We start from the raw sequence: 17,922 nt of genomic DNA on the forward strand, positions 1-17,922 counted from the left end.
AATTTTTTCCCTAATTTTTGGGGCGCTCATAATTTCTTTCGAAAGCAATTTTGTTTTAATCATACCAAGTCAATGTTCGAGTTGTCGAGTTGATAAGGATACTAGAGACGCAAAATATCATTTTGATAATTTGAATTTGATGAGATATCGAAAACCTCGCGCTCCGCGCGGGAGAAACTATTATTATTCAAGTTATCATAATTATTCATACACAGCTTGCAAGAAAAGTGGAGGGCTGCGCATATACCATTATACTTCATTCCCCGAACCCCCCCCCCCCCCCCCCCCCCCCCCCCACACACACACGTTGCATAAACATTTTTACCTGAGAAAACTCTGGTAAAAACTGAAAACTAAGGTTAGTCTGATTTGTGCCATTGACTTTAACACAGGGCAAAAACTTTGGTAAAAACAACCTGAGTTTTCTAAGGTCAAAAGTTTTATGCAACGGGCCCTGTGCTAGTTGGGAAGCCAAATGTGTTATCATATCATACATGTGTTCATCTTTCTCTATTCTTAAATGGTGTAAACAACTATTCTCATTTATTTGAGAGTATATAAAAACGAATTTATAAAACAAACCTACAGGCTACACTGGTTGAGAATTTGTGTCACAATTAGCTATCGATATTCAGCTATCTATAAGAAAGGGGACAAGAGTTTACCATCCAACTACCGCCCGATCTCTTTGACCATCATATGCTGTAAGATCCTAGAGCATATCATCCACAGCACCATAATGGGCCATCTTGATGTTCATAAGATTCTCACTGATGTGCAACATGGCTTCAGGAAGGCAAGATCTTGTGAGTCCTAGCTGATCCTAACTGTGGACGACCTTGCTCGCAACATCGACGCATGTGTCCAGACTGATGTGATTCTGCTTGACTTTGCCAAGGCTTTTGACAAGGTGCCCCATCCTCATCTTTTACGTAAGCTAGAGTACTACGGTCTCTCCGGCAGCCTCTTGACGTGGATCAGAAATTTCCTTCATGGCCGTACTCAGCGTGTAGTAATTGACGGGGAAAGTTCCGACATTGCACCAGTAACCTCAGGTGTACCCCAGGGCAGTGTACTTGGGCCGCTCCTTTTCCTGGTCTACATCAACGACCTTCCCAACTGTGTCTCCGATGGCACCAATGTCAAGCTCTTTGCCGACGATACCATGGTGTATAGGGCCATCAACAGCCATGATGATGCAGTTCAGCTGCAACAAGATCTAAATGCACTACAAGAATGGGAAAGGAAATGGCTAATGGAATTTCTTCCCGGGAAATGCCAGGTTCTTCATGTCTCCAAACGGAAGAAAAAAGACCGACATAGCCATACATATACAGTCCATGGAACTGAACTAAAGCCTGTTGAATCTGCCAAGTACTTGGGCGTTGAGATTTCGAGTGATCTCTCCTTTGACAGACACATTGACAACATTACCAAAAAGGGAATGAAGACACTTGGCTTCTTAAGGAGAAACTTGCCCGGTAAGTCATGCTCCAAGGAAACCAAAGCTGCCTGTTACAACACACTTGTTCGGCCTATCGTGGAGTACGCAAGTTGTGTGTGGGATCCCCACACCAGCAAAGCCATTTCCAAGGCAGAATCTGTGCAACGGAGTGCAGCTCGCTATGTGATGAACAATTACTCAAGACGATGTAGCGTCACAACCATGATTGATGCGCTTCAGTGGAAGACCCTGCAACATCGTAGAGCAGTGTCAAAGCTTACTATGATGTACCGAATCACCAACCATCTGATTGACATCCCCGACGACCAGTTGGTACCGCTCAACACTCCAACCAGAGGCCACAGCAAGAGATCTCTAATCCCACGATCACGCACATCACTACTGAAGGATACGTTCTTCCCAAACACCATCCGTTTGTGGAACGGTCTACCTGAAAATGTGGTCATCTCACCATCGATCGACATCTTCAAGACACGAGTCAGAGATGTCGTCTTAAACTAACTCAAAATATGAGAACAATTTGTATATAGTGTATATGCGTTCGTTTTTGGACTTATTTTCATCGAGCTTTGCTACGAGCAACACGTTTAATTAGCCGATAGACAACCAACTGTTGTGCGACGATACTCCGTGGAGGTTTATGCACACTACTGGAAGAAGAAGAAAACCACAGACCAGATTAGACTCAAGTTCAGAATACGGGCCTATATCAGGGGCCCCGGAAGCGAGGGGAGAGGGGCTTCAGCCCTCCCTTCAAAACTATGTACAAAAACATAAAAATGACCATATATATATGATTGTGATTTTTTGCATGGGCAGCCCCCCCCCCCCCCCCCCTTGAAAACCTTTCCGCGGCCGCTGTATCTGAAGCTGCATTTCCCCCTTCCACATCCATTGACGATGATCCTTATAAATTTAAAGCTTCCTTCCTTTTGTCATGTCATTTACACAAAAAATTCGTGACATAATGACGTCACAATAGCTTCATATCATGTATGTTTACACAAAAAGTTCGTTCACCTATCAATATGTATGCGCATAAATTTGACGAATGCAAAACTTACGCGCGCGCGTGTCCAAAAGGGGGAGTCCCCGTCTCGCCGAAATATGCACACAGTGCGCAGGCGCCTGAAAGAAAGGGAAATTCCCGGAATTCGTACGCATTTAACGGGCTGTATGAGCCAATGGAGGAGGGATAATCTGACAACTGTTAACTTCTCAGACTTGTCAAATATTTTCGAAAGGCCCCCAGATGCCTATTAGTTGTATAATTTTTCTTTTAATCCATATTCGGCTCTCATGGTTGTCACGGTTGTTTTATAGTAATTTCTAACTGGGGTGATTCCATACCATAGGGGCCCGGAAAAATGGGAGGGGACTGGGTGCATGGGCTTCAGCCGCCCCCATCTTTTTTCTGAATTTTGGTCAGCCCCCCCCCCCTAGACGGCCTGGCTCATAAAACGCATTTATTCTTCTAACCCTCTGGCTAATTTTGTGATGGCACGCCCGAGATGGTTTCTGACAATTCGCCTCCCCCCTCCGAAAAAAACACACACTTTCACTGTCTCAGAAATTGAAAATTATACCTTAGCATTCACATCACATGACATTGTCATTCATCATGAATGATTGAAATTTAAAATGGAAATAATGTAGAATGACTTGGATCCACTTAGCGCCGTCATAATCTTCAAAACTTTAACATTTTTTTAATATTTTTTTTTCCTCACTTTAAATGTTTCTCTCATTTCCCGATGGACTTGCTTCTTGGGGCATATCTCTATCCCTACTCGTTATCTTCTTATTCATTATTGATTTATTCATTAATAAAAATATACTTGAAACTTATTAATGGGGATACATATAAACTCCCCACAATTAATATAATTCAAGTTTATTTAATTGATTTCAAATTCAAACATAACGGATTATAATCAAGTAAAATTTAAAAAGTCATCAAAAAGTTACATTGATAAATCAACATTTTTAACAATTAACAGAGTCACAAATTAAACAATGCCCCCAAAAGACAAACATAACAAAAAATAAATGATATATGCCGTAAGAAACTGGTTGACTCTCGATTATCTGTCAATTTACAGGGCATAATCATCTATCACATAGCACTAATTATGCAGGTATTATCGGTTCTAATTATCATTTGTCATAATTCGTGAAATATTTGTTATTGCGTTTCAGATTTAATTTGAGGCCATGCTGGATCGCAAATCATACATTTATATTTACTCCAGTGATGCATATTTTAATTACATCCGTCTTTTGGCGCTAACAAAAACTCAATTTTTTTAAACATTATTGTATTGAATGAAATTTGGTATTTCGTCTGTTATCTTGTCAATCAAATTAGTACGGGGATTATCGAGATTTCTGCATTCGGTAATAAAGAGATATTCATCTTACACATCAAGACGACGGATTCAGTTGTTCGATAATTAATTTATTATCGATTATTCTGAGTTTGATGAACGTTGTAATTCTATTTTTGTCAATACCCAACTTGGGGAGTAATTATTTTCTAATTCATGATTTATGATATTTTTATATTTTTATTGTATTAATTTCTTCAAGACCGAATTTCTTTCCAATATATCTCTCTTTAAATTTGTCAACTATAGTGCTTTTGCTAGACATTTTACCAACTGGGATGTATTCTGATTTTTACAGTGAGAGTTGTTTTATTTTCTAATCCGTCGATCCATAATAAGTCATTGATAATGCATGTACTTGTGTATAGATCTTTATTATGGTGCAAAAACCTAAAAACAGATATGATATTGGGTATCGATCACTTTCAGATAAGACTGTATGATTTCTGGCACTTTTATTTAAGCCCAGTGTATCTTTTGAATATTTTTGGTATTACATTTATCATATGATAAGTTTTCTTTTTGTCATGAAGAATCTTTATACTGATCCCTAGCCTTCAGAATTGTACAGAAGAATGGGTTTAGTGCATGCATAGAATATTTTGAAGTTTTCTACTATAAAGATTTTGGGGATATTGCTTTTTTCGTTAACTTTATGCTTGACTGCTGCGGAAAAGGCTCCAGTCCAAATATGTTTTGAATGTACTTTCTAAATTTGTGTCCCGTAAATTCATATATCTTTTCATCGATCAAAGATCATTATTTTAGTCTTTTCAGCATTAATATTTAAGTCACATTCGTCACATATAAGAAGAGATCGAAAGCCAAATGAATAGTGAATTAAAAGAAATAATGATAATAATAAAATCCCTCTAGAAATAGACTGATTTCAGTTCCGTTTCAGTTTGGGCCAAGCCTATACAGTGCGTATAAAAAAAACGGGACAGTTTTGAAAAGTCTTTACAAAATTTGTTTCAAAATATTATATCTATATTTTGATGTTAATAAATACTCTGCGATCTTATATGCCATTTAAAAATAAATTTTGTTCATGCTTGAGCGAACACGGGACGTTTTTGTCGGGGGATCAAAAAGAGGATTGCGCTAAAATGGCAGAAATTACAAATTTGATGATTATAGACTTTTGGCTAATCAGCAGACTTTCTCTTTCTCTTTTCATTATCTTTGCCATAATTTTTGAATGGTGCTGTCAAATTTCATTTATAAATTTATGTATTTACCTGAATTATTTTCTTTTTCATTCAAACTTCTTTTACCTTTGTATATTTCCTTCATAAGAAAAGAAGACTTTTGTCAACCCAAGTGAGAAGAATTGCATTATCAATTGGGAGAATTTGTAATCATTCAAATCATTTTGGTATACCTATAAAACACATGAATCCTATATTTTCAAGGTTTATGTGTTTGACACTTGACAGGACAAACAGGAAAGGATATGGCAATGGTATATTCAGTAAATTTTGAAGGAGCAAGATATGGCAGATCGGGTAAAATGTATCAAAAAGTTGTGAAGCGAGCAAGCAAAAATTTCCACTTTTTCATTAAAATATCAAATTTTGTGATCTTGACATAATATTCAGAAAATGATATCATATTTCACTTTCTATGTTTTCTGTTATTTTTCTTTCCACTTTTTTTGTCATGATTTTTTTTAATTGGGGAGGAGCACCCCGAGCCCCCAGCCATCAGTATGCCACTGTTCAGAGGCACCATAACCTTTGTAGCACACAATGAAAGGATTTGAAAAAAATGCAGGGGTCAATTGCGCACTCAGCTCAGAGCTCGGCCGGGGGGACCCCTTACATGTAACGCAGGGGTGAAAAATGCAGGGCCAGTTAAGATTGGCACTTCCTCTCATGAGCCGGAAATGTGGAATGGAGTTCTGAAAAATTGAGGTAAATATGTGATAAAATTCAGTAGTATCATATCAGGACCGTGAGTAGTAATAATCGTTTTTACTAGACGTGCACGTCTATTTGCATCGACTTTCATGTGTGACTTTGGATTTGATTTGTGCTGTGATGCGAGCGTGAACTCGGTAATGTAAGTCAACAGTGAGTGCCATGCTTGCCGCGCCGCGCCGGTGGCTTTGGAGTGGAGTGTTCGACCGACTCGACACTGCTGCAGCCGATCAGAGTTCGCTGGCCTGTTGAGTATGCACTGGAAGTATTGTTGAGTTTGCTATAATCATTCAGAGAATGATGTGTAAAATATGCTGCCTGTTTTGTTCACATTGTGAAAGCCAAGGATATTTGCATTTTTGTTATACAGCTCAGGATGGAGACTGAAGAGAAAATAAACGAAAGTGAAAATAAACAAATTTGAACTACCGATACTAATAGTGGTAATCCTCTGTTTTAGGGGTCCAAATTATTTTAGGTTGCTAACTTCAGGCAAAAGTCACAAATGCACTTACAATGAGAATAAGTCGTCCGCAAGCTAAAGGCCGTGAACGTACGAGCGCGCTCGATCGCCCATCGGCCTGGCTGGTCAATTGACTGCACTCCCGGGGAGTCAAGGCGAAAGGTGGGGGGGATCCAATAGATACATATATATTGCTATATAACACCTCTGTTTGAGGGGATTTTATTTAAGGGGTGCTATACAAAGCAATACATATCTGCTAACCCAACCCCTTGTGCCCCCCTTTAATATCGGACAGGTTCATCCCCTCTTGCCACCACTCTTTCTCCTTGCTACCAATGTCATCATGCCCTAAATGCCCCCAATGCCACAATTAATATCCCCTCAAACAGAGGAGGTGATATATAGCAATATATATGTATCTATTGGACCCCCCCACACCTTTCGCCTTGACTCCCCGGGAGAGGAGTCAATTGACCAGCCAGGCCGATAGGCGATCGAGTGTGCTCGTACGTTCATGGCCTTGTAGCTTGCGGACGACTTATTCTCATTGTAAGTGCATTTGTGACTTTTGCCTGAAGTTAGCAACCTAAAATAATTTGGACCCCTAAAACAGAGGATTACCCTAATAGTCAATACCATTTTATTTCATGTAGAACTGAAAGCCATATTGATTTCAAAACTTTCAAACTATGATAGGGTTGCCCTTTTAATTTTAGGGCTTTGAGGTTTCATGCTGTATTCTTCAGGCTTAATGTAAAATGCAATTTGAAGAGATAAATTCAAATTATTTGACCAACAAGATAGTTTTACAAATTATTTTGGTGAAACAGTTAAAAAATGTGAGAATTGGAAAATACATTTGAGAATTAGTGTATAATTAAAGGTTAAAAAAACCCAGCCATTCATTGTTTCACTTGAATTTATGAATTCTTGTTGCTGATTCTTCCGTTCTTCAGATAAAAAATAAAGGTGTATAATCCACTCTGAAATAGTTTTATAAATTCAAAATGTTCCTTCAATGTGATATGACTGAGAGATTTCCAATATTAGTTTATACACAGGATAGCAATCTTATTTGTCGAGTTGTGACGCCTATCTCCTAGCTAGCTGAATTTCATGGATCCAAGTCTCAGAAGGGGTGGACTGGGTTGATGTCTTTGTTTTTTAAATGTTTTCTTTGTCCTTATTTTACTGTGTACTTTAAAGAGAAATACCAGTAGTTGCAGTAAACACTGATTTCATAAGAAAGTCTGTAAAACCAGGTTTAATTGTCGGTATATCAGCGAGGATCTAGATCTGGTACAGTTACTTAAACTGAACTTTGTGAAATCTTGAAATCTACGCTGAAAAATGTTCACACTGAAGATCACCAACGCAGATAGGCACACGTGGGACAGTGTATTGCTGGAATAAAGACCAGACGGAAGTGACTGAATCCACGCTTATTTTGCTTATTTCTCAGCAATTACACAATTTCTTCCAGAATCCTTTGGCACATATTTTTATTCATAAAACAGAGACTTGGGTGGTCATTATATTAGATTCTGTAAAAAGTCATTTTGAGATCGTTACCAGAACTGGAATTTATCTTTGATATAATGAATTTGGAAATAATACTTAAAAGGGGAAGTTCACCCTGAAGAAAAGTTTGTTGTAAAAATAGTAAAAAATATTGGTGAATGTTTGAGGAAATTCCATTAAAGATTAAGAAAGTTATATTAGAATTTTAAGATTTGGATTTGTGACATCATAAATGAGCAGCTGCCCTATATGTTGTGTGATATAACATACATAAATTTCAATTTTTCAATGGTTCATATTTTTGTTTTCTTGTTAGGAACGGATATGAAATGATTTGTTTGTTGATACTGTATACTGAAGATGCAGTAACTGTAAAAGCCATTTTCAATTTTCTGAGAAATTACATTTCATTGATATTTTACCATACAATGTGTAGAAAAGCTGCTCGCATATGACATCACTATTCAAATAATTAAAATTCTAATAACTTTTTTATTCTTTGAAGGATTTTTCTCAAACCTCCGGCAATATTTTTGCCATTTTTACTTTACAAGTAAACTTTTTTGTCCTGGTGAACTTCCCCTTCAATTGGAATGAAAGCCAAAAGTGGTAGAATGATTGCATGATATAGGTGAAATCAAGCAACAATTTTATGGAACAGAAATTCATTCATTTTAAGTGTCCAGAAAATTCAGTGTGACCTTTAACTGTTGTCCAAACAATCCCAGAAGTTTTTCTTTGTTGGTGCCATTGATACTTCTAGAGGCCATCTGTTAGAAGTTTGATTTTCCTTTCACTCGATTCATTGCTCTCTCTCTCTCTCTCTCTTTGTCTCTCCCTCTCTCGCGCTTTCAATCTCTTTCATTGTATAAACAGTTTGATTTGTTGTATTTCAGATTGGTCCACTAAATACATGATGTGACAAACGTCAACTTGAAAAATGAAAGGCATGATACAGTCACTTCTCCATACGCTCCTGTGCTCTCTCCACTCAACAAGATGCCACGCCCAAGACTACTTCACAAACTTCTTTATGCTGGCGTAATCGTTTTGTGCATTGTGAGTTGCTGGAATGCACGTTTGCTTTATACGGTAAAAGGTATGCACTTATTCTAGTCAACATTTTCAGTCTTTAGAATCTGTCTCATTCAGATCAACTTTACTGTTTTTATTTCTCAACCTTACCTATTAGATGTACTAAGTTAGTGTTTAATAATGAAACAATCATGTTGGGGCTTTTATCAAGAATTAGTTTTGATCTTTTACAAAAAAATGCATTTTGATGTAAAGTTTAGTTTAATAATTACGCCTGTATATTAGAAATGAACAATAAGAAGTCTTCTTTACGGCACAACAGCTAAGAACATCCATTGTTTTCAGCTGCTCCAAAACCATTTATGTACGTTTTATCTTTTGTCAGCCCCAAAACACTCACACCTCACCCCTACTTATAACACTCTGCACTGGCTACCTGTACAACATAGGACAGTTTGAGACTGGTACACTTCTTTTCAAAGCACTTAATGGTCATTTGCTCTCATACCTGTGTGATCTCATTCATGTAAAGTTTTCTACAGGTATATGTATATATTTCATTGTAAATTCTTAATAAATGCACGTTGTACCTTTTCAAGAAATGCACGATAGAAATATCATGATGATATAGCTTACAGACCTTGACTTTTCAGGCAAGGCATCTTCGTCTTTTTTCCATAAAAGCTGTGAAATGTACCGTTATGGCTAGGAAGAAACTGTTGAGGATTAATTTGAGCTGGATGAAACAGAGACGAAAAAATTGACGCAAATTTGTGAGGGAAAAAAATCACGAAACGGGTGGGACAACACGGCCCGTGGTCCGACTTGTCACGGCCCCGGCTGATGTGTTGAGGAATGAAGATGGTAAAACTGAAAAGAACATGGAAGGGGATCGATGGATTCGAAGAGAAAAGTGAAGACCAAATATCGGAAAGATAAAGCAAAGAAGGAAAGCAGTAATATTTGCGTGAATGAGGAAGCTGCTCAAGCCAAAAAATAATGGGAGGAGCGACCATCATCATGGCACAAGATTCAGCAATCCTTTGAAACTGACCTAAATAAAATCAATGATGATGATTGTGAGTAACATAGCGATTAAAAGGAATGCTAGTACTGGGAGAGATGGTGACATGGGTTGTGCAAAGTATTGTACATTAACCTCCTGGTTCCAGTAGGCAATGAGTTAACATTCATTTAATAGAATTAATATCCTATTTTTATTTCTACATATGCAGATGACAAGGAGCCTATCAAACATGCCCAGTTCATCAAACAGGTCATAAATCAACGGGACACTTTGTTTGACACTATTGGTATACTCAAACAAAAGTGCTCTGGTGATCATGGAAGAAGGCGTGGATCAGGGAGGGTAATTCGTCTGGTTTATCTTACTTGCTTTGGTCTTCCTCTATGGTAGTCTAACACCAAATAGGTTTAAACCATTTTGATTGCTTAATAGATTAATTTGGCTGATTGATTTTTGGGGTTACACTTCGTAATTCCGAAGGTTCTTTATTATGAAGGTTTGTAATTCCGAAACAAGTAAACTGCCTATACCTCGATGTTCGTTAATCCGATAGCGTAAAAGGGTTCATTATTTGTGGCATTATTCCGAAGGTTTGATAATCCGAAAACGAAGTAAGGTTTGATGTTTCGAAGGTTCGTTAATTCAAAAACGAAATAAGGTTCGTTGTGCCAAAGGTTTGTTAATCCGAAAACAAATTAAGGTTCGTTAATCATTTGGTTTTCGTACTAAGGAACCTTCGGAATTACGAACCTCATTTCGTTTTCGGACAATTGAACTTTCGGAATTACGAACCTCATTTCGTTTTTGGACTAACGAACCTTCGGAATTATGAACCTTCGGAAATACAAACCTTCGGAATATCCAAACCTTCGGAATAACGAAGCTTCGGAATTACGTATGTATGTGATTTTTGGTCAACTATAAGTTTGTCTAATCTTGGTGCATAAATGAAGCTGAGTCGAATGTTCAATCAAAAGTGCTCTGTTGACTATGGAAGAAAAAGAGGATCAGGAAGGGTATACAGGTACATGTACCGGAGATACCAGCTGTTATAAAAAGAAAGTAGGATAGAGGGTTAGGTGTCCAGACACTTAAAAATAGTGAGGCCTCATCTTTTTTCTTTTGATTAAACAAACACTATAAATTGAAAAATTGTAAACATCATCAGTATTTGTTCTCTATAATTTTGCCTAACACTTTGTCCTAAAATTGTAGAAACTTTGTGTGCAAATTTTTTCAAATGGCTGTTTGAAATTGAATGTCCAGATGACCTGTCCAGACACACAACCACTGAGTATAAAGTCAAACCTGTCTTAGTGTTCACTTGTCTATAGTGGAACCTGTCTTTAGTGGCCACCAAATTGTTTCCTATTTCGTTGGCAGTCATCCGATATGACCATGTGAAACCCATTTCAAAGAAAATCAACTGAAAAGTTTACTATAATTTGCACTTTTTCTCCCAAGCCATACAAAATTTTTATTATATGAATACTTGTTCGGAAAGACAAAGACAAGTGTTTAACATTGATAATTTTTTTAACATAACCATGAATTAGAGAAGATATCGCAAAAGAGCTACATGTACATGCTTGTAATTTTGATCTGAGCAGTTAAGATTTTCCCTATAGATACAAAAACACCATAGGGCATACAACAACCCTGACCATGATTTCAATGCACATGATGAGTCACATGCAAAGTCAATGCAATGCAGATACGATAGTTTGGCTGACCGCATTTGCATATTAAGTATGCGCAGCTGTTGCATGCTTTGTTACAGTCCACATTCCCATCTGGATTTGCGTATTTTATCAAAAAATTGTATGGCATCACCTTGAAAATCCTCTCATATCTCACAAACTAAAATAAATTGCTGCCTAGAAATTTACTTATGCAATGAGTTGGACTTTTACTATAATTTTCAGTCAAAATCTCATAATCAATTTTTTGACTAAAATTGACTGATACGACAGTTCGCATGAATGTTGACGTTGTGAAAGGAATATCATATCCTTTCAAATGAAAAACAATTTTGGTGTGTTGTATAAACTTTAAAGGTCACCTGTTTTCAGTGGCCCCATGTATTGTTCCATTGCCTGGTCTTACTGGACAAGAGTGACTGTATTTGTTATGAAAATATGTCAGGAATATGAAAAGTAAAAATTTAAAGGGCATCCAAAGATTACAAATTCATGGTAAAAAGCTACCTATAATACAAATGAGTGTCAGATCATGAATTCTACCTATTTACTCCTATGGAAAGGCATCTAAAATGTACAAATACCTGGTAAAAATGACAAGCTATGATGCTGTAGGGTTTTCACTCCCCTTGTGTTTTTGTAGAGAAAAAGTTGACAAGAAAACAAAATATTAATACAAATGAGAGTAATTGATCATGAAGTCTACCCATTTACCCCATGTAAGGCAAAGGTCCCTGTCATACTGTAGTTTAAAATTCATTGTGCTTATGATTAACGCTCATTGTTTGTTATGAATGGATGGGGTTGTTTGTATAATGGTGATGGGGATCTACATGTATGCACTTTGTTCACAATTGATAAAACTATGCCAATTTTAATATTTGAACAAATTATTTTTCACTCATTTTTGGTAAATATTCTAAAGATCCTTAACCAAGAAGAAAATATTAAAAAATCTTACTAATACGAAATTCCCACCATGTTTTCCGAACACCTCTTGATATTGCCTCCCAATGTAGAACGGGTCCTAAGGCTACACACTCGATTTATCATGCAAAGAAATAGTATTTCCTGTGCCTCAATATCTAAAGTATGTTCATATTATTATAGGAAAATATGAAATTGAAGTTAATATAATTCCAAAATTCCAAACAGTTGATGGATTTCTGTGCATTTAGTGATTATTGCAGCCTCTATAGAAAAGGTGAGTAGAAATCATTCGTCACTCTGCAGTCACAGTTCACACAGAGTGCACATTTTGCCATTGCAATTATATACATGTGCGATGAGTGGTGCATAGCTTTAGGACCCACATAGCTTTACGACCCCATACCATACATACCTGGGGGCCGTTTCATAAAGCTGTTCGTAAGATAAGAGCGACTTTAAGAACGACTGGTGAACCTTTCTTATGCGCTTAACCATCGCCAATGTATATACAATTTACCACAAGAGAGGATCACCAGTCGTTCTTAAAGTCGCTCTTAACTTACGAACAGCTTTATGAAACACCCACCAGTACTTCAAAACACCCATTCATAGTAGAATATCTTTCATAAAACTTTGTTTCTATAATATATCGATTGCAACATTTTAGAAGAAAATGCTTAAAAAGTGATATTAAACTCTTTCTGCCATTTTTCATTTGATTACAGAATTCCTCTGATGGATCTGTTAGGATATGGACCAAACCCAGTGACATAGACCTCAGAAAATCCCTTGTTTTAGGCTATAGAAAAGAGGAGACAGGTAGGATTGAAATTCATTTTGCTTTCAAATATATTTAAGCTTTACGTGGTGGCCGAAAGGTCTATATACATAGTTTGTACCAGGCCTAAAACCCACTTTGTGTACTAGCAGAAGATCTGATCCTGAGATTGGCTAATTCTAATACCACCATGGCTAAACCCACTGGCATGTATTTGAAGTTGGGTTTGATTTAAACTGTGGTTTTATGTTGTGGTTTAACTATGGAAAGCCTAGGGACAGTGATTTTCCGCGATCGCGGAAAACGGACGGAATTCACGGAATCGGCTGTTTGAAACGGAAAGTGGCTTTTCAAACGGAAAATCACGGAAAACACGTTTTTTCTCAAAATGTACAAAAAAGCAACAGAAATTAATCCCAAATCCTCAACAAAATACTAATATCAACTGAAAAAACACGATCTCACTTTGCAACAACAATCATGACAATCAACACATCGTAACTACACTCGAGCCTCTCCATCACTCGATCGTATCCAAATTAGTTTACACTTACGTCCGCATAGAAGGCAGAATCCGGCCGTGTGTTGCTGCCCTCTGCGTTCGGTCATAATATAATGATCACAGTGATTCATCAAATCCAAAATGGCGGATATTCGGAAGTCGTCGACTGCTCAAAACGATGTCCGAAAAGTCCCCAAATCAACGATAAAATCCCATTTGATAATAAAACAATGCTAATAATATGAAAGGTGAGAATATATTAATGTTGATTATGTTTCCCTAATTTCTTTTTTAGCTCGAATCTCTTCGATTAAAATGGATTTTAAAGCGATGTTAGTACATTGGTAGATGCAAATTTTGAGCAGCGCTAGCATTTTGACATCGCTACTCGTTGCGTATTGGTTTTCTACGTAAATGGAATTGTCAATTTTTCTTGTACACAAAGTCTATGGGGAAACAGAATTTCCGTTTCCAGACATGCTGAAACGGAATTTGAGATTTTCTGAAACGGAAAAGGCAATTTTTAGAAACGGAAAATCACTGTCCCTATGGAAAGCCAGTTGTTACATTAATCTACAACTTGTCGGATGAAAATATTGATGAAACGCTCCCCAGATGTAGCTAAATTAATATCAATCATTCATGATAGTTGTGGTTGTGAGGAGAAGTTCAGCAATCAATCTCCAATTTACATTTCCTCAAAGAGTTGTAAATGATTTCAGGACTTACAATAGACTTTCAATTGATTGCACCTTTCATGCAATTTGCCCCATTACTTCTTTCATCATCAGTATTTAATGAAGTGTCTTGGGAGTGGCTATCACTGCTTCAGTTCTGAGCCAGTCTGATGCAAGAATTTCAGTAGCTTCTAACATTTAATAAATGAAAATCACTGGCTATTTGTTTCATGAAATGCTTCTCTCTTCTCCAGGTTTTCTGACGATAGGCATACCCACGGTTCAAAGAGAGAGTGAACACTACCTGACGCAAACTCTAGATTCCCTCATTGAGAACTCGACCCCAGAGGAACAGGCAGAGGTCACACTGCTGATATTCCTGGCAGATTTTGAAGAAGAGAAGCGCAATGTCTTGAAGAACCTGCTGATGGACAGGTACCTGAACTATCTTGAAAGTGGATACATGCAAGTTATCCAAGCCCCTCAAGAATTCTATCCACCCCTTGACAACTTGAAATTATTATATGGCGACTCTAAAGAAAGGGTCTACTGGCGCTCAAAGCAGTGTGTGGATTTTGCCTTCATGTTCTTCTATGCCGATAGTCTTTCAGAATACTATATTCAAATTGAAGATGATGTAGTTACAACTGCAGGGTATATAAGTGCAATTCAAGAATATGTTCAGTTGAAGAGCAGTACTGATTGGATAACGCTAGAGTTTTCAGTCCTAGGTTTCATCGGGAAGCTCTTCCATGCTTATGACCTGGACAGGCTGGCACAGTTCATCATGTTCTTTTACCAGGAGCAGCCTGTTGACCTCCTCTACCGGTATTTCAATTCATTGAACGGCCAGAAGGAGATGCACCAACGGCTGCCATCGATTTTCCAGCACAAGGGGAAGCAATCATCGCTCAAGGATAAGGAAAGCCACTTGGAAGACAACTTCTTTGACCATTATAAACGCCAGTATATAGATAGTGACAATCCTCCTGCCAAAGTGTATAGCGATATGAAGCAGTTCAGTATGTACCTTGGACCACAGCTGAGTTACAGTGTAGAGCCTGGGTACTTCTGGGCGGTGAGTCCTCAAGAGGGCCAGTCAGTAGTTGTGGTCTTTGATGATCCTACAGTGCTATCCCGCATCGCCGTTGCAACTGGATCGGACAAACATCCCGCAGACATGTTAGAAGTGGCTGCACTCGAGTTGAGCTCTGCCCTACTCCAAAGTGGAAATGAAGGATCTTTGCCAGAATGTAGCAGCTATGTTGAGATAGGGCAATTCGTGAAAGGTAGTATTGATGTCAATGTGCAAGAGAAATTTACTGAAACTGTGGCATGTCTCCGTATTCATGTTCTTGTTTCTCAGGTTCAGTGGGTAGTTATAAGAGAGATTGCTGTTTGGACACATCATTGATTGTATAACTCCTTGCATAGTTCCTTTACTGTTAATATTCACTTGAATATTTGTGAGAATGTTTTACAGGAACATGTCCATGATGAGCATTTTCTCATGAATGGCATTTTCCTTGGGCATTTTTCCATATGCTGGTTTGACTGTTTGAAGTACAGGAGACCTACTACATCTGGGGTCATTTCATAAATACAACTACATGGTTGATGCAGATTTCCTGTATAAATTATGCTTAATTTGCCGCATATACTGAAAAGTGTCCAATATTGATGTGAGGCTAATTGACGCCTGTTACCATGGTTAAGTACGCTATTGTATAATTGTATTCATGAGTCCACTGTTTAAAGAGTGGACTTATTAATTCAAAACTGTGGACTCATGAATGAAATAGCGTATTTAACCATGGCAACAGGCCTCAGTTTGGCGCACTGTGACAAAAGCGTGCATCAGCATCAGACATTTTTTTATATGCGTGGAAAATATGCGTAACATATACAGGAATTCTACATAAACTGTGGGTTCAAACCATGGTTGTAAAAACCTTCTTTATGTATTCGGGCATTTGAGTTTGATTGGCTGTTCTTCACTGTTTACATGAAAGTTATCTCTGCCTCAGGACCTGTAGGAACAGTCATTTTCCGCAAAAAAAATTGCTTTTACTGTTTCTGAAAACTTGTAATTCCATGTCAAGCTTGATGTAAAATGAGAATTCCATTATTTTATAGAAAATACAACACAGCCAAAGCATAAATCCTGTTTTGCAAAGGTACGTGTAAGTTCATGAAATTTTAAAATGTAAAGAACCATAAAGGATTTTTTATTTTCATTTCCTTGTAAACCCTAGACCCAGGCATGATGAAAAAGAAAGTAATGTTTCTTTATTTTTCTTTTCCTTAATCCCCATAAGACCAGTGCATGCATGATTTATATTTCGTATTGCTTTGTCTGCGGTAATATGAAAATGTCACCAAACAGAAGTATGTTAAACCATATTTGTGGTGTTAGAAATGCCTGCTGATTTTTTTAATGCCATAATATATATGATGTGGATAATATAAACTGAAGAAACTGCGTTGATATGAAGCAAAATTCTCTTAAATTGAATTGATATGAATTTTGATCTGCAAGTTAGTATTTTGAGGTGTCTTGTCAATGGTATTTAAGTCGATTGATGTTCTCTGTGTAATATACTGCAATAGTTACCATATACATCTTATGTTAAGCATATCTTTTTTAAATGAAACTTTTTAAGTGCAATTACATATTTTTACACCAGGATGACAATGTACATGTAGGAAATTAGCTATATTATATATTTTAATGACATCACTTTTTTGAAACCAAAGAACTCTCCATATTGTTTTTACACAATCAATGTGTAATCTAGACAATTTCAGACTCTGGTTGTAATATTTCAGGAAATTCTCTCACATGCTGGCAGGGTGAATACAATATTTATTAGCATTATAAATATAAAAGAAAACAATGAAAATTCATTGACTATTCATTTTGTTGATTTTTGTCTCACCTGCATAGCAGTGCGAGACTATAGGCGCCGCTTTTCTGACGATGGTGGCGGCGTCAACGTCAAATCTTAACCTAAGGTTAATTTTTTTAAATGACATCATAACATAAAGTATATGGACCTAGTTCATAAAACTAAAAATTGACATAAAGGTAATCAAGTATAAATGATTGTTTTGCACACATCTTAAATCACATGACCATGATCGAAGGTCATGTTGGGTGAATGGACATACATGTACACTATAGTATTTTGATATCTTATGAATGTTTTCTTTCGTGAATTATTATTCAAAATAAGCTGTTTTCAAAGTCGGCACTGCTGCTATATCGAATTGCATAATGCAGGTGAGACTGCCAGAGGCATTCTACTTGGGGTTTTTTTTTTGGGGGGGGGGGTAGTATTGAGCACTCCTTCAAATATGTAGATACATCACTTGTCTGATAAACTGGAACAGCATTATAATATGAATGTTGATATTTAAGAATCAAAGTGCTTGTAAGCCCATTGTATCTCAAAACTATTATGATGCTTTTTTACCCCCATCACAGTTTCAAATCATATCATGTATTTTTG

The 17,922-nt window shown here is 37.2% G+C and overlaps 1 protein-coding gene across 2 annotated transcripts; it reads left to right on the forward strand.

Annotated features, from left to right (window-relative positions):
- The first annotated feature begins 5,670 nt into the window (after positions 1-5,670).
- On the forward strand, positions 5,671-17,360 carry LOC121421344 (alpha-1,3-mannosyl-glycoprotein 4-beta-N-acetylglucosaminyltransferase C-like). Of its 2 annotated transcripts, none has more exons than XM_041616037.1 (5): positions 5,671-5,768; positions 8,658-8,860; positions 10,032-10,165; positions 13,179-13,272; positions 14,665-17,360. In XM_041616037.1, the coding sequence occupies exons 2-5, from the start codon at positions 8,761-8,763 to the stop codon at positions 15,822-15,824; spliced, it is 1,488 nt and encodes a 495-aa protein (XP_041471971.1). In that variant the 5' UTR covers positions 5,671-5,768; positions 8,658-8,760; the 3' UTR covers positions 15,825-17,360. The 2 variants fall into 2 exon arrangements, with proteins under 2 accessions (XP_041471971.1, XP_041471972.1); XM_041616038.1 differs by having other exon boundaries at positions 5,683-5,768; positions 8,638-8,860.
- Positions 17,361-17,922: the final 562 nt, after the last annotated feature.

Source organism: Lytechinus variegatus, chromosome 9, assembly GCF_018143015.1.
Source record: "Lytechinus variegatus isolate NC3 chromosome 9, Lvar_3.0, whole genome shotgun sequence".
Lineage (NCBI taxonomy): Eukaryota > Metazoa > Echinodermata > Echinoidea > Temnopleuroida > Toxopneustidae > Lytechinus > Lytechinus variegatus.